At 41.5% G+C, this 17982-nt stretch overlaps 1 protein-coding gene and 1 long non-coding RNA gene across 3 annotated transcripts in view; one reads left to right on the top strand and one right to left on the bottom strand.

The window, feature by feature from the left end:
• The window catches only part of LOC138960124 (uncharacterized), a 93131-nt gene that overhangs the window by 1117 nt on the left and 74032 nt on the right, over positions 1–17982 (bottom strand). The gene's annotated exons all lie outside the window — the stretch shown is intronic.
• LOC138960123 (uncharacterized) overlaps positions 1–17982 on the top strand; it is a 176365-nt gene that overhangs the window by 135931 nt on the left and 22452 nt on the right. The window contains exons 7-12 of the mRNA XM_070331875.1: positions 13357–13503; positions 14096–14179; positions 14571–14668; positions 15146–15247; positions 15738–16163; positions 17194–17411. Of these exons, the coding sequence (XP_070187976.1) occupies positions 13357–13503; positions 14096–14179; positions 14571–14668; positions 15146–15247; positions 15738–16163; positions 17194–17411 (1075 nt within the window). The remainder of the gene's footprint in view (positions 1–13356; positions 13504–14095; positions 14180–14570; positions 14669–15145; positions 15248–15737; positions 16164–17193; positions 17412–17982) is intronic.

Here is a 17982-nt window from a genome sequence, read left to right as displayed (position 1 = left end):
TTCTTGATTGTGGTCATGTCAGACAGTGAGCTGAGGGAACTTGTTAAAGGAGTCTATTGTTCGAGATTTTTCCTCCCCGATGTTGCTGACGTTTCCCGAAAAGGAAATTGGTGTAAGTTGAAATGGATGTTGTTGTTAAAAGTTGCTTCAGATGGTTTTGAAGAGGAAGGATTTTTGTGTTACTTGTTTTGATTACTGTTTATATGCTTACTACCACGCCTATTGTTAAGAATTAGAACTGGAACTAGAACTTACAAGATGAATGTGTATATTTCTCGCGTAAAGTCTGTATGGTGGTTTTTTCTCACAGCGTGTTAAATTGCTACTTACAAATCAGAAAACAGAACACATACTTTCTAACTTTTATTTGTGTTGGATATTTATCTAATTCTTTACCCGCATAGTTGCCAATCTCTGACGATCAAAATCTGACTCGAGGATAGGAGGTTTTGGAATCGGCTTCAAACATGTTCACAGAAATGTATTTCCCCCGCGTTAGATTTTACGACGGCGTTAGGAATTCAGAACCTTGCCCGATTGCGCAAGATCTCCTCGTGGAAGTTTTCATTCAGATATTGTTCCACGGTGACAGGAAGTCAGGAAGATCCCGAGACATTCAGAAGCTAATCCGATGGCGTAAATGTCTGGGGTCAGTCCAATGCCATGAAAGAAAAAAGATTCTAAAGCAAGATGCGCTCATAACAAATGACTGAACAGGATCAGCCGTTGAGGAATTCAAAACACTCCGAAACTGGCCCGATCGCAAATGAATTGGGAGGTTTTTTTCTCACGAACAGCTCAGAAATAATCTAAAGACTCAAAGCTTAGAATTATAGCTTGAGTTTGTCAGAATTTGAAGAATGGTTTTGGTCGTTGTCTTGATCAGTGGCCGTTGAAAACACCATTTACCATGGTGAGCTTAACATAATCACACAAGTAGTGATTAATAAACGTTGAAGGCAACATTCTTCTATCAAAATACTATCCGAAGTAAGTTTAATCGTCACAGACCCCCATGTTCCACGGTAAGCCTAGCGTTCGTATTTTACGATTATGTCACGATGGAGAAAAAAACGATTTCTGCAATACCGTCTGTCACGAAAAACGGTTACCATAACGTTCTGAATGTTTCTATTTATTATTCTTTCTTTCTTTATTTGGTGTTTAACGTCGTTTTCAACCACGAAGGTTATATCGCGACGGGGAAAGGGGGGAGATGGGATAGAGCCACTTGTCAATTGTTTCTTGTTCACAAAAGCACTAATCAAAAATTTGCTCCAGGGGCTTGCAACGTAGTACAATGTATTACCTTACTGGGAGAATGCAAGTTTCCAGTACAAAGGACTTAACATTTCTTACATACTGCTTGACTAAAATCTTTTCAAAAATTGACTATATTCTATACAAGAAACACTTAACAAGGGTAAAAAGAGAAACAGAATCCGTTAGTCGCCTCTTACGACATGCTGGGGAGCATCGGGTAAATTCTTCCTCCTAACCCGCGGGGGGTTTCTATTTATTATGCAAGCAAGCAAGCAAAGTAATCTGTAGTTGACACGATCTAAGAGCCATGACGGCAAACAAGATTTAACCCCTGGTGGTTGGTATTACTGGAAAACCCGCTCACCCCACAAGCTATCAAACTAAAATGGTTAAACTGATACATCCACCAACAAAAACAGAATAAAGTGATGACACTTTTTGTAATGGCATGCGCACTTTGAATGATTAATGTCGAAGAATATGTTTAACATAATCACCCTTAAAGCTGAAAGTGTACATCATTGATGATTAAGCTATTAGAAAGATGAAATATAGCTGAGAAATTACAAAGCATTCTCCATACATTTTGGCATCTTGTCCCTCGACATCTTATGTAAAATGACGGTTGGGGGGGGGGGGGGGTGGTCGCGATGCGGTTTTCTTGTTGTTTTGTGTTTCCTGTTTCAGGGTTTATTAGAACGTGGTCACATTGTCAGTCGCATGCCGCCTTCGAGCGAGGTTGTGATTTTAATTAATCTTAAGTCCATTACGGTTTTCCCACTGAATGGACGTTGAGAGATGCATAAAATAACATGGCAGCACGAGTGTGTCTTCAGGATTATAACGGTTAACGTCTCTGTTGCGATTTTAATTTGCCAAACGTCCCTTGCACCCCTTTTGAATGGCCCCTTGTGGAATGCAGAACATGACGGTGTTTGGCCCGGCAGCACGAGTTTGTGCTCAGCTTTAGGACACGAGGCGAATACTGAGCATCTTTAGAGGCCCCCTTACCCCTCTGACCTTTTCTCTCCCTGTCCTGCAGGCATTGCCGTCGTGGTGTGCGTTGAGTTGTTTGCACTCATGCCCTTCTGCTCCAAACTGCTAGCCAACTTTTGGGGGTGTAACCGGTAGACTGCTAACGTTCCCAAAACGGGGAAAACTGTTTTATTTCCTTCTCCAACGGTGAGGGTCTGTAAACGTGTATGTGGCAAGAAGTACGGGGTAGCAAAACACTGTGTAGGTCTTAATGATAGCACCCAGGTGTTAGTTTTCATGTGTACTGTACATGCGTGTGTGTTTGTATTTGGGTGTAACAGATAGACTGCTGACGTTTCCAAAACGAGGAAAACATTTTGTATCCCTCTCCGATGGCGAGGGTCTGTAAATGTGCACGCTGTGTGGCGTTATGTGACAAGAAGTGCAGTGTATAGGGCTTAATGAGAGCACCAGGCCGTAGTTTTCATGCGTACTGTACATGTGCGTGTGTGTGTTTGTATTTGGGCCTAAAAGATAGACTGATAACTTAACCTTCCCAAAACGGGGAAAACATTGTTTTTTCCCCTCTCCGATGGCGAGGGTCTGTAAATGTGTAGGTTGTGTGGTGTTATGTGACAAGAATTAAGTGCGTAAGGGTCACCCAGATTGTCGGACCAAAAGTGTAATTTTTTTATTCAGTCACTTGCAATCAATGAATTGGCTTGATGTTTGGTAGTTTTCTTCAAAAATCATTATATTTTCAGAAAACATCAAGTTTGAATACCTACATTAAGTAGAACAACTGACAAAATTATTTAATTCGTAAAATAATGGGCAAAATAAACCTGCAAAAATGCTAATTTTAGCATTTTTGAAATATCTCTTGGGGAAAAACTATGTGTCCAATTGAAAAATAAATTGGCACTCATATTTAAAGCATCATTACCTACAGTATGTTCTAAAAGCTTTCTGTTTTGTTGGAAATGTTGCTTTTAGTAGCATTAGCAAAAGAATACTATAATTCTATATTATTATGATATATCACACAATAAAAAAAAATCTATTTTTCTGATTATCAGCTTCATTCTAGAACAAACTATAGCCAGTCAAGTGAACATTTGATGTGCAAAGTTTCAATGGAATAGGTGAATATTTAAAAAAGTTTTTCATTCAGACAGTGCAGCTGCCTGTGATTTCGCGCGAACTTTCACCACATAAAACAGCAAAAAGTTCAACATCTATCAGTTTATGTCCTTTATGGGGGGGTCATCAAGAGATTAGAATCAAAACTATCTTCACTTGAGCTACTGTCTGATTCATCATCTGTGTCTGACTGTTCTGAGCAGTTTTTGGAATCAAATTCATCATCAGAACCGATAATTTCATTCAACAGAGGCCTTGATTAAAGGGATTTTTAATTCCCACCAACCTACTTTGACCACTTATTGCAAGAAAACTATGTATGCTAGAGACAAAATGTAAACTGCACATGAAAATAGAGATATTGTTCTAGCTTTTGGCAACATCATAATTTAGTATATCTGAAAAACGATTTTTTTCCAAATTCTGGGTGACCCTTACACCTTAAGTGCGGTGTGGGAAAAACACTGTATTTGTCTTCTTAATGAGACTGGGAGCATCAAGGCGGTAGTTTCCAGGTGTACTGAACATGTGTGTGTGTTTGCACTTCCAAGCATGAGTTGTGGAAGTGTGTACCTGCACAAAAGGACTGAAGTTTTTCCTTGAAGTAATACAATTGGTAAGTTCCCTTTGTATACATGTCTTAAATACACCTCTTGTTTTTAGATACAAGAATTTCAGTACTGACTTAAAAAAGAAATCAAATATTGTTTTCATGCTAACGCTCCAACCCAGAATCGCTCCTCCGAAACGGTGGCTTTGGAGCTTAATCAGACTACACTGTCTCATTGCAATATCATCAGGGCAAAGGGCCACATCGTCCCTTCAGCGGTCATTGTCTAATTGTTTGCCTACACATTCCTTCTCTTGGAAAGCACTTCTATCGATGACACTGTCGCACTCTTTAAAGAAACCTTCCTTCCTTCCTGCGTTAACCATCGTGTGATCCGCTGCAGTTCTGTCCATCGTTCACGTTGAATGAGAGAACACTTCATCTTAGATACAGGTATGCCAAAGACCAACAGCTTGGCTACTTTCTTCACGTATTAAGAGTAGAATTGTTTCTGAGTTAATTATGCAGCTTTAGAAACTTTGACAAATCTGTGGTGTTTTACAATATGGAAAACACAGGCAGGACCGTATCTTTAACGTGCATTTGTTAGCACTCTTTCTTGTCACTCAGTCTTTACTCTAGATCTGCATTGCTCTCGCTCTTTCCCGTTTCGCCGGTTGTGTCGCCATCAGCTGAAAGCGTTACTGCAACCGTTAACTGCCACTGCCCCCTATACCCCCCTGCAAACCCCCGCCGTGCCCCCTTGCCGGTGTGACGTTTTCATCTTTCGCCGTGGTGATATTTCGATTCTCGGCCTCGTTGATCTAGTATAAACTCTACACTGAACAAAAAAAACACCCTTCGATAGTACTGATGAGCGACCTTGTGTACCTTACATTCATGGGGCCAAATTTGTCCAACCAATTTTTTTTATTTAACTTAGAAATTTGATTCATCCTAAAATGTTTCCCTTCTTACTCAAGGGACGTAACCACTCGGTACACGTTTTCGAATAAATCGATTTTGGGGGTGAAATCTATTACATTTCACCACCAATTTTCTTCACATGCAAGAAACTGACATGCTTTTCGTCCATAAATAATTTCACTTCTTAATTTTACCAGGAAACAACATTTCAGTCTTGAGTATATATCGAGGGGGAAATATGTACACAGGCGAAAGATGAAATCGTGACACCGTGTTCCCAGAGCCCTGTGTGTGTTAGTTGCTGGCCAAGGGAAAAAGGGGGACGAGGGAAAGGACAGGAGCTGCTTGTTTAGCCGGCCCCTGGTCGGTCCCTGTACTCGACCGCTGCCAGGTGTGTTAAAGACGACATGTCGCCGACACCAACGCTCGAATAGAGAGAGAGAATTTATGTGTGTGTGTGTGTGTGCGTCACTGTGGCCAGTCTGAGGAGTTTTGGTTTCTCTTATCATCATTGACTCTGTGAACGGGTTTTACTTTACTGGACGGTGTCTGTGGGAAGTACGATGTGTTGACCGACATGTGAAAATGTGCGTTTTGTGTGACCAGGTGTCTAGCCTTGTCTAGCGTAAGTCGGTGTGTCTGTGGTTACTTTCGCGGAATCGGTGGTTTGTGGCTAGCTGTGTTAGCCTAGCTGTATCGCCTTTTTCACGTCATCTTGAACTTTCTGTATAATTGCTAACTTCATTTTGAGCACCTTGGTGTTACTGTTAGTGTCAGTGTCACATAATGCAGTTTGGGACTAGTTCCCAGCTACTAATGGTGTTTTAGACGACACACGAGGAACTCCGTGAGAGAAAGAGAGAGAGAGAGAGAGAGAGAGAGAGAGAGAGAGAGAGAGAGAGAGAGAGAGAGAGAGAGAGAGAGAGAGAGAGAGAGAGAGAGAGAGAGAGTGTGTCAATGTCACCAGTCTAAATACCTTGGTTTCTTCAATAATTGACTCTGTGTTTCTTCGTCTGTTGGCTGGATTTTCGTTCCTGGTTGTCGTTCGTGTGTGATTTTGTTGACACTGAGACATGTGAAAATGTTCGTTCTGTATGGCCAGGTGTTTGGGGCAAGTCGGTTTTTCTGTTATGACGTTTTCGGTAGAAGTCTATTCCTGCGTACGTCTTGTTTGGAAGCTGTTACGATGGTGTTAATTGGTATACTCCACAATTAGCCCCGTGGAAGTGACGTCAAATGCTAAACGAAGAGTGGACATTGGGATATATTCATACAGTGTGACGGTGAAGTTCACGCGGTGTTCATCGGAATATTGCCATGTCTACGGACATCACACGGACCGTACCGCGTGTCAGTAAGAAATAATGCAGTTTTAACTGGTGTTTAATTGCCTGTACTTAAGTGTCTAGCCCAGGGCCGTGGAGAACGTTTACGCTACTGTATCCCATAACATAGTCCAGCGTTTAGAACTAAGCATCAGTTTGACTACAGCATGGAATTTCAACGCTGCACAGTCAATGTCAAGGACTTAACTCATCACAAGACTTCATCGTATTTCAGTGTGCGAACGAAACCATCCATTGCTTTGAGCCTTTTGATACTAGAATTAATCTACTTAATCCTTTAACAAAACAGGACTTATTACTGTATCCAAGAAAAGTTCCTATCTCACCATCTCTCTTTGGCAGGTGCAGACAACACCTGTACAGGTAGGGGTAGAAGTAAGACGAGCGAGATTTGGCGTACGTGAGATCAACAATAACACGAGACTTGCCGAGTCTACGAATGATAAACTGTCGCTTTGTCGTCTTTTGGTGTGTTTTTCTAGGCTGTCTGGCGGCAAAGAGAGTGTTAAATTTATATACAAAAGCGTCCTTTTTCAAGGATGGTATGAAAGTGTTGCCATTATAAAGTTGTATCAAGTTTCTTGCATGGTTGTCGATCTGATGAATAGTTACACTGCGTTCGCTTTACTTTGTAACTGGATTCTCAGCTTTGTATCTCCTACAAAACAGGCCACGGGGAAACATTTTGACACAGTTTCCTTTCGATGCCTGTCAGTTTTCTCCTTCCTCTAATGCAAAGACTCCAACAGGGAAGCATTCTTCACGACACTCTTGAAAGCCCTTAAAGCGATGGACTAGGTCAACATTTTTCCTGTGCATATAGAGTTCAACCCGGCCAAGCCCATACTCTCGTGGTCTGCATTTCTGATTAAGTCGGAATAGTTTTCACCTCTCAGCCTAATCCACAGAGCAAAGGAAGGAAGGGCAGCGCGGTGTAGGGTTTCCCATTCACAAAAAATCATGACTTGGTAGCTTTCTAACCTTATTTAGGTATTTGCACATGCCACTGTGTTTTGTGCAAACTTCCGTCTGTTTTGTTTTCTCTGTTTCTACTTCTGGCTAAGTGGAGCAGTTGTGACTGAAGTGTTTCGCTGGACTGATTGTTCAGGTTTGGTTGGAATTTCATTTGTAGTTTGAAGAATGTAGAGCTACCGTAGAAGGTCATCCCTTTTTAAGTGTTTCTTTGGCCATTCTCTTTTTTTTCAGTTGATTCATTAGCCATTATGTCTATCATTAGCCATTCTGTCTATCATTAGCCATTCTGTCTATCATTAGCCATTCTGTCTATCATTCAGTTCATTATAGTTCCGCGTATTGTCAACAACGTTGGGTTATCACACAAAAAATCTGTTTTTACATCCTTGCAAAGGAAGTACATTGTGTACTATACTCATCTTTTCGTCGCAAGTTGAATACATGCATGTTTATTCAGTCACCTCTTGAAATTGAAAATCTCATTCTTTTCGAGCCTGGGAATTTATCCACCTATTACGAAAGAAAATTCGCGCCTTCTTCTACTAACTTTCAGTCAAGTTATTTGACGAAGAAGCAGGTGTATGTATGCCTTGAAATGTCAGGGTATGACTAAACCAAACTTGCCACAGCGGCTGGCCATGCTGTCTTTCATTTTGACCTTTTCACAGTACAAAGCCTATCATTCACAATCTTCTTGCTCAGAAATGTCACACCCAAACCACTAACACCTGAATAGTTGACCGCCTAATCCCTCCGTCAGCCGGGTCAGTGGCGGTGTGGACTGAGGTCAGCTAGGTTCACAGACCACAGGTCATCTTCATTGTTGCCCCCCGATGAGGTCATCCCCGTAGATTAACCGTCGGTGTTCGACAGGGGAAGATAGTGCTGTGGTGGAACATTTGATAGGGCTGTCCTGATAGATTTATGCACAACCTGGAGGCATTAATAATGACGGTCTTCAGACGATTTCTTGCGCCCACATGAGATAACAGCCTGCGTTAACCTTGAACGATTTCTGTGGTGTCTGTATGTTAATTTTAAGCGCAAACCTTGTTTTGTACTACATCACCCAGACACAACAGCATGAGCTATCTTTCACTGCATTTCTGGTGTTTGAGTTAGTCATGAATCCAAGAGACTCTGAAATAGTTCATGTAAACGACATTGTACGTGACATAGAATCTACGATTAAGCTTTTTGCTGACGACACTAGCATGTACTTGTCTTTAGCCAATCACAACATCCGTGCCGAAATTTTAAACTCAGATCTTGAAAAAATTGTAAATTGGGCAGAAACATGGAAGGTAGCATTTAACCATGCAAAAACTGAATTGGTGAACTTTTGTACACAAAGAACCCCTGATATCGCAGATCTAAACTTTGGCAATACCATCCTTGAAAGTTCCCAAAATCACAAACACTTAGGAATAATAATACAAAACAACTGTAAATGGGATGAACATATAAAATCTCTTGTTGCAAAGTGCAGAACTCTCGTAGCTTGCTTGCGTACATACAAATATAGACTGAGTCGAAAATCATTGGAAATTATGTTTAAATCCTTCATTCTACCACACTTTGATTATTGCGACATAATATGGGACAATTGTAGCAAAACCCTAACAGATGAACTCGAAAAGTTAAACCTAGATGCAATACGAACAATCATCGGAGCTGTCCGCGGAACCAGTCACTTTAAGCTTTACGGAGAATCTGGACTCCAATCATTATCTGAAAGGCGTAACCGTCATAAACTAACAATGTTCCATAAAATTATTCACGACAAGACCCCCCCCCCCCCCCCCCCTACCTACAAGCAGCACTCCCACCTCTCGTAGCAGCCAACAACCCCTACCACAGACGCCGCCCCTTAGAACGAAGTATACCCCCACATCGAACAGAAACGTACAAAACATCCTTTTTTCCTTCGACAACAGTACTCTGGAACCAACTACCTGAACAAATACAGTTAACTGACTCCCTCGGGGAATTTAAACATTACTTAACAAAAGACGACACACAAATTCCCGTTTACTTCTACAGTGGCAGTCGACAAACACAAATAATCCACACAAAAATGAGACTTAATATTAGTGATCTAAAGAAAGACTTAGTTGAGCGACACCTTGCGGAAAACAGCGTATGCGACTGTGGTGATGGAACAGAAACTGCAACACACTTCTTACTAGAATGCCGTTTACACTTAGCTGCAAGAAACAACACAATCAACAAACTAACCAACAACCTCATACACACAGATATTCTACTTCATGGAAACCCCTCCTTGCAAACAAAAATTAACAAAAAAATCTTTTTAACAGTGCAGGAATTTATTGGACAGTCCGGCCGTTTCGAACAGATAAACATGTAAAGTGAAAGCAAAATCGACACGTCTACTCGTCTCTCTCTCTCTCTCTCTCTCTCTCTCTCTCTCTCTCTCTCTCTCTCTCTCTCTCTCTCTCTCTCTCTCTCTCTCTCTCTCTCTCTCTCTCTCTCTCTCTCTCTCTCTCTCTCTCTCTCTCTCTCTCTCTCTCTCTCTCTCTCTCACTCTCCCCCTCTCTCCCCCTCCCTCCCTCCCTCTCTCCCTCCCTATCTCTTACTCGCAAACACCATAAATATTATATATGTATTCCCAAACGGATTTTTGTTTTGATGTACAATTTTCATTCAATTTTCTTTTCATGTTTGCAAGCTTTTCATTTAAACTGTACAATAGCCGCCATTTATATTATATGTAATTTTCTAGAAATAGTGAACACCACTATAAGCATTATGCTTGTTGTTGTTTACTCAATATGCGTTTTTTGTAAATAATGCACAAACGTTAAATAAAACAGTTTAAACCAAATAGTTCATGATTCTATACCAAAACATTCTTAAACTTGGTTGTTGCTGCTCCCTTTTCGAAACATTCTTCACGCATAAATTGAAGCATTGGTTTTGTTGAGGGTAAAGATACTCATCAACATTTTGGGGCGGGGATATAGCTCAGTTGGTAGCGCGCTGGATTTGTATTCAGTTGGCCGCTGTCAGCGTGAGTTCGATCCCAGGTTCGGCGGAAATTTATTTCACAGAGTCAACTTTGTGTGCAGACTCTCTTCGGTGTACACTACATTGGGTGTGCACGTTAAAGATCCCACGATTGACAAAAGGGTCTTTCCTGGCAAAATTGCTTAGGCACAGTTAATAATTGTCTACCTATACCCGTGTGACTTGGAATAATAGGCCGTGAAAGGTAAATATGCGCCGAAATGGCTGCAATCTACTGGCCGTATAAAATTTCATCTCACACGGCATCACTGCAGAGCGCCTAGAACTGTACCCACGGAATATGCGCGATATAAGACTCATTGATTGATTGATTGATTGATTTTGGCGACATGTCAGCGTCAGGTTTAGTAACTTAAAACCCTGGCGTGCCACCATTAACGATAAATAGCATTGCACGAATCGACCTGGACACAAAGAATGATTACGCTAAGGCGAACTGATACATTTAGCGACAAGAAACAGGTTTGCGTGGAGTTTGACCACTTTTAAACTAGCATGCATCAGCAATTTCGTAACATTGTACGAATCGACCTACGCACAACATCTACGCTCTCAGAAAATATGTTTAAATACTTCAACAGTATCAACTTTCTTTCCTATATCCTCCGCTAGCTTTGTTACATTGTGTACGCTGATTATCTAAGGGCTTGTGAGGGTAAACTCTCGCCTTTCAACTGTCCGCGGTGTTTAAGGATCGTTTTGCTGTTGACGAGGAGACCAGCTTCTCGCGACCTTGCCTCCCGCGTGGTTGAGATGTTGTGTGTGTGTGTGTGTGTGAATGGTGGTGACGAACGGACGGCTGGCCAGTTACACCTGGGACGTGGGGAGGGGGCAATGTGGGGGTGGTAAGGAGGTCGAGGGGGATGGGTGTAGGCTGTATTGCACATAAACAATGCTGATATCCCGGTACGCGGTTGTGTTGCTTTTTTTTCTTTTTTTTTTTCTTTTTTTTCTTTCTTTTATTTTCTTTTCTTTTGCCCTCTTTCATGATGTTTTCTTTCCTTTCTAATCTTTTCTTTCCTTTTCTTTCCTTTACCTTTTTTTTCTTTCTTTTGTTTTTCTTTTCTTTTCCTTTCTTTTCTTTTCTTTTCTCGGTATTTACTGCCGTACTGTGTTTAGATTCTGATATGATGGTTCACTTCGAAGAGCGGCTACGTCAGTCAATAACCGGTTTACTTGCAAGCTTACTTTTTACTGAAAATTTAGTTTTTCGAGGACTAGTTTGGTTTCTGTGGGAATGTGTCTTTCGTTCTTTCTTTTTAAGCCGCCATTAGTATTAATGGGGCTTACTGGATTTGCTCTGTCTGTTTGTTTGTTTGTTTGTTTGTTTGTATGAGGCGGGCGGGCGGTCTGTCGGTGTTTGTCGGGTAAGACTGGTATCTCTGGGTCAATTAAGCTCAAATTTCGTGAAATTGTTAGGAATAGGGTTAGACGGGTGTATGCAAAAAAATACATTCCTAACGGTAGTCAAATGTTAGGAATAGGGTTAGACGGGTGTATGCAAAAAAATACATTCCTAACGGTAGTCAAACGGAAGATATTAGCTTTTAACGCTTTTACAAACCGAGCCAGGGGACGAAACCCACTGACAGACTCATACGTTTGCGGGAATTCCCGCACCCAGAACTCCGAGTTACTTCCCTTCGAGTCTCGTTCTCTGACAGCATGCGTTGGATTAGAACTCCGGACAAAAACAAGTGTTGACCTTAACGGGTCAAGAAGCCCGCCCTTGGTAATATGGGGTGGGACATGGATTTTTGATCGAGACTTCATGTAAATCTCAAACACCATAGATCCTTCATAACGACCGATTTTTGAAGAATTATTCCGTAAATAAACATGTAATAGTGACGTCATTTGAACTACACAGTCTATATGTGGTGGGTTGTGGACGACCCACTTTTGAATTAAAGAAGGCATTTTACTTTGTTTATTTCTATTTGGATGGCGTGGGTTGTGTAGAAGGATACTTTTTATGTTGAATATTTCTTTAGAAAGTATGGGCCGTTCATGAGCAATATCATTGGTACTGTGAAGGTTAAGTGACACAAAAGTGTGTACGTCATTTACTTTGGAAAGAGGCGGTAATGAGTTACTTCCCTTCGGGTCTCGTTCTATCACTGACAGCATGCGAACATGCGTTGGATTATTAGGCCGCCTGGTAAAGGGTGCTTACTAGATTTGCTCTGCCTGTTTGTCCGGGTTTCAGGTGTTTGTTTGTCTACCATGTCACCACGTGTAAAGAGCTCGGTCAATTTTTTTTAAAATTATTTATTAATTTATTCATTTAATTTTTTTTAAATTAATTCTTTCTAAAAGTTATTTATTTACTTTTATTTTTTAAATTATAATTTATTCATTTAAAAAAAAATTATCCCTCCCTCTGTCTGTCTGTCTGTTTCCGTGTCCCACCCCCATATTACCAAGGGCGGCTTCTTGACCCCGTTAAGGTCAACACTTGTTTTTAAAGAAAGTCGGGAAATGATCACTGTTGTCATGCTCAGGGTCTACCATGCTTTTAGTTATAATTTATTGTTGTTGTTGTCGTCGTCGTTGTTGTAGCTGCTGCTGATGTTGGTAGTGTGGCTCTTTCTGTCGCTAATTTTTTCTTGCTGAACGAAGTAAGATGTCTGAAAGTTATTCTGCCCCTCTTCTATCGATATCACAATTCTCCCCGTAAATCTTTTCAATGATTTCAGTGCACGGACAGTTTTATAAATTGAAGAAACATTCTTAGACTGAAGGCTGGCTCCATGTAGGCTTTATTATACGCTTTCTTGGTTCTCAGTTCCTTTGTTTATTTTTATTTATACGAAGTCTTATATGTTTAGCCTCAATAGCTTTTGTTTCAGCAAGTTCAATTAAGTTCTTGCTTGCTGAACTGGATTATTGTACTTTTTGACCTTCCTTCCGTTATTGATGCATGACTGGTGATGAAGACTGTTTGAACTTTACTTTCAAGCCATGACACATCATTTCTCCAACGTTTTCACTTTTCAAAGTCGGTTGTGAAAAGCTTATGCTGATATGGTAAACAAAGATGTGACATTTGCTTTGCAGGGCTTTGTTTATGCCCAAAAAGCAGAATAAACATTTGATATTTTCTTTCTTTCTCTTTTTCTGCAGACATCTACAGACACGCGTTCGAAAGCGCTCGCAAGGCCGAGGAGTACAAGTTCAAGGCCAAGTTTGACGCCCTCCTGAATGACCTTCACCGGACCCTTGACACCAAGTCCCCTCGTGGACTGTCCGACAGTTTCGCCAGCACCTCCTGTGAGTCTTTGACTGAACATTCAGAAATGTTCAGTATTTTACCTATTTATATATGAAAATAGAGGGGATGTAGTTAGAATATATTTGTCCGGCAAATTGTCTGAAAGGGACACACACATTACACATTTGCGAAAGTTTTCAGAAGACCGTGGTGTTGCCTCCTCCTCCCCCCCCCCCCCCCCCCCCTCTCCCCATGTGAAACAAGCAATTACACCAAAATGGCGGCAAAATGTTTGGCCATTTGAAATAATTGTCGGCGTTTTATCGAATGCGAATACCAAACGATATTCCTGAAATACCATAAAACGGGGTGGGGATAGAAAATCTTAAACAAATACTAAACATATATAATATCCACGAAAGAAGCATACAAATGAAACGAATTGATAGATGACAAATGCTAAATGCAACCAATATAAGATGGAAACACAATTTAATGCGGAGAAAGTTAGAAAGACCACAGTAAAGAAGAGAGGTAATGGGAACAAATTTTACAACACTTTTCAAAAGAGCGACGACTGATTTATGCTAGACTGACGTGTTTTGCACTGACCATTGATGTCGTCATGTTTCTATGTTTTCTCCTAAACAGATGGGGAGGTTATGCTTTCGTTTCGCGGACGAGTCAAGGATCTTCTGATAGGCTTCAATCAACGTTTGCAGCTTGCATATGAAAGTGAGTCGAAGAATTGTTCTTCACTATTGAACTGTTATACACGAATTAATTCTATATTGGTAGCATAACCTGTCAAGATAATTATAAGATACGTTATTGTTGGTGTTATTGTTGTTGTTGTTGTTGTTGTTGTTGTTGTTGTTGTTGTTGTTGTTGTTGTTGTTGTTGTTGTTGTTGTTGTTGTTGTTGTTGTTGTTGTTCTTTGTATTTGTGCCTTATATTTATGTTTCTAATATTTATTCAGTGCTGTTTCTTAATTCCTCCACATGTCAGTGTTTACGGTGAATGCTGTGAAGCTGTAAGAGGCTTCACAGGTGCAAACGATAACTGGATGCGTTGTGGAATTAAAATGCTGGAACATTTTTGTAATGATGTGTTCTTGATGTTCCAGGTTTTGAGAACCAGGACGCGCCGGGAGATCACGGCCCGGAGGTGAAGCAGCATGTGTCTCGCTTCCTGGAAGACCTTCTGGGCGAGTCTCTCGATCTGGTGGGTGGCACACGACTCCTTGAAATCATGTTCTGCCTTTCTCTTTCACTTTGAAGGCAGAGTTTTCACGGACATTAATATTTCTTTTATTTGCAAAACTTTTCATTTTGTTAATAAAAACACTCAGAAAACGTGTTTTTGGCCTATATAGGGGTATATTTGCGTGATTGTTTTGGTCAGAATCGACATTCATCTTCAAGAAAAATAAAGATAAAAAGAAGATGAGTATTTCCCAATGACGGCACTGGTGTTCAAAAACGATTTCGAGAACACAGCGTCAACAGGTTTTTTTTCTACTCATTTTCAAACTGATCACTGTATTGCAAGTAAGAGGAAGACGAGTACAACATTACACAGCACAATAATAACTCAAAACTTGACCAAATGTAAAACGCAAGATGTCTTCGATAACATTATCAGTTTGCTTCAAAAATCTCATTGCGTGATTTTCATATCTGTTTTATCCTGTCCGCACAGACCTCGGATGAAGCTGTCTCTGACCTGTCCTCACTTTCGGACGACTCGGCCAACGATCGTCATGTGTACGAGGATCAGATAGCACAGGCAGTGGTCTCTAAGGTAACACGTCTGTCTGGCTGGATGGATGGATGGATGGATGGCTGGATGGCTCTTTTTGTCCCTCTCTTTTGTCTCTCTTTGTGTTCCTGTTGATGTCTTTTTTTCTGTTTGATATCTGATTTATAAATGAAAACTGATAGCGCAACCCTTCTTTTCATCTAAGGTTTTCTTTACAAAACATGTGTTCGGAGAACTACATACTTTCAGACTGCGATCCAAGATACAGGGGTACGACATTGCAATAGTAAACATCCTGCTCGTGTTTGTTTATTGGGGATCCATCTACCCAATCCGTTACTCAAGTACAGCCACGCAAACACTCTTTTTATACATGCGTATGTGTGAATGATATGTGTGGATGCCTTATAAACCGCCACACATAGATAGATTCCCAACTTTAGTTATATACTATTCTGTGTTCTGAAAACTTATTTTTACATTCTTTTGCCTCTTTACACTGTAATAACACAGTCTCTGTTCTTTCTCTCAGATCTTAGAGAATCATCGAAGGGAGGTCAGCCACACTCTCGGCCAAGAACGTCGTTTGGGAGGTCACCTCAACAGTCCAAGCCTCGTCCCGTCGGCCCTCGACGACGATGACGACTACGACGACAACCGTCGATCACCACCAGATGACGTGGACGTCAAGGATACCGATATTTCCAAGGACTTCGAGGATCTGAAAAACTTTGTGCAAGAGACTCAGTCTAGATCCAGACTTTACGATGATCGGAGTAGTGATTCTCTGGATGGGGGCGGGGGATTAGACGATTCTGGAGACGAGGCTAGACCCTCTGCTAGACAAGGGTCTAGTTTTGACACGTACAGTAGTGCCAGGGAGCAGTCGTTGCCGGACTTTTCAGAGTTCGACCAGATCGACTTTAACTCGGCTGAATTGGATCCAGACCTTTTACAGGTGGGTTGTAATGGAAAGCAGAAAATATGTATGTGCTAAATGTTGTCCAGAGCGTCTGTGTGCTTCTTTGGTTATGTTGAAAGGACACTATGAACTTTGTTACTGAGCTGTCGTTCTAGACGCAGGTTCGCTCCCTTGTCATCCTGTTAATTCACTCTACTCTTTTTCTCTCTCTTGCTCTCTCTATCTCTCTCTCTTTCTCTCTCTCACTCTCTCTTTCTCTCTCTCTATCTCTTTCCCTCTCTCTCTCTCTCTCTCTCGTTCCCTGTCTCTCTCTCTCTCTATCTCTCTCTTTCTCTCTATTTCCCTCTCTCTCTCTTTCTCCCTCTCACTCTCTCTCTCTCTCTCTCTCTCACTCTCTCTCTCTCTCTCTCTCTCACTCTCTCACTCTCTCCTCTCTCTCTCTCTCTCTCTCTCTCTCTCTCTCTCTCTCTCTCTCTCTGACAAAACAAGATCTTGAAAGGGAGGAAGTCTTAAAACGGGGGGTTAATAAGGGGGGGGGGGGGGGGTCCCACTGTATCGGACATACCTGTTTCGCTCTGCACAACACAAGTTTCCTTCACCTACTATGCTCATTGCACTACAACTATTCGTCTAGACTCTGTACAACCAACAATTTCTTCGCCCTTCCCCTACATCACCATCCTTCAACAATGCCCTCCTCTTGTTTCTATGAATCTGGGTGAAATCGTGGAGGGAGGGGGGGGCTTAATAAGGGGGGGGGGGGTTCCATTGCATCTGACATACATGCATTAGCTCTGCACAACACATCTTTCCTTCACCTGCTCCGCTCATTGCACTTCATCTAATCGTCTTTTCTCTGTGCCACTAACTGTTTCCTTCTCCTTCACGTAAAAGTTTTCTTTAATTGAACCCGAAGTCGACTTCGCGAAGACTTTTTACCGTCAATTCAGTGCCTAAGCGTTGCGAAGCCAGCTCCGCGAAGTAGACTTCACGAAGTAAACGTCGCCCAATGAATTGGAGGCTTTGATTACCATCCCTCAACCATCCCCTTCTCTTGCTTCTCCAGATGAATCTGGGTGTGATTGTGGAGGAGACAGAGGAAGAGTTGGAGGCGGAGGCCACAGATACCCACTGGCGCGAGAACTGGATCTTCAAGGGCACGGGGGTCTCCCCCTACGACAACGCCCTCGTCAACAAGCACATTAGAGGCAACAACGACGACCAGCCACAGTACATGATGGTGCCCAGACCGGATGACAACCTGGCGCCCAGGATAGGCAACAAGTGAGGGCGTTGGATTTTGTGGTTTTGCTAGCTGATTTGTGTGTGGATGTTTTGTCAGTTGACTGGGTACTGCTTGGTTATCCTCTGTCTGTCTGTCTGTCTGTCTGTCTGTCTGTCTGTCTGTCTGTTTTGTTTCTCTGTCGGTCTATCTATTTGTCTCTCTGGCTTCATTCTGTGCGAATAACTGTCTTTATCTGTCTGAACGGTAACAAACATAATCGTATAAACACGATCCTCAAGTAGGCCAATCAATAGCACTTCTGATTGCTGAACGATAACAAGCATGTTGCTTACAAACAAATCCAGGATATTCAGTGTCAATTCTGATTGCTGAACGATAACAAGCATGTTGCTTATAAACAAATCCAGGATATTCAGTGTCAATTCTGATTGCTGAACGATAACAAGCATAATGCTTATAAACACATCCAGGATATTCAGTGTCAATTCTGATTGCTGAACGATAACAAGCATAATGCTTATAAACACATCCAGGATAACTAGTGTCATTTCTGATTGCTGAACGATAACAAGAATTATGCTTATAAGCACATCCATGATAATCAGTGTC

The sequence above is a fragment of the Littorina saxatilis genome, linkage group LG2 (assembly GCF_037325665.1).
Source record: "Littorina saxatilis isolate snail1 linkage group LG2, US_GU_Lsax_2.0, whole genome shotgun sequence".
Lineage (NCBI taxonomy): Eukaryota > Metazoa > Mollusca > Gastropoda > Littorinimorpha > Littorinidae > Littorina > Littorina saxatilis.
This window is presented reverse-complemented; position numbering and strand designations above follow the sequence as displayed.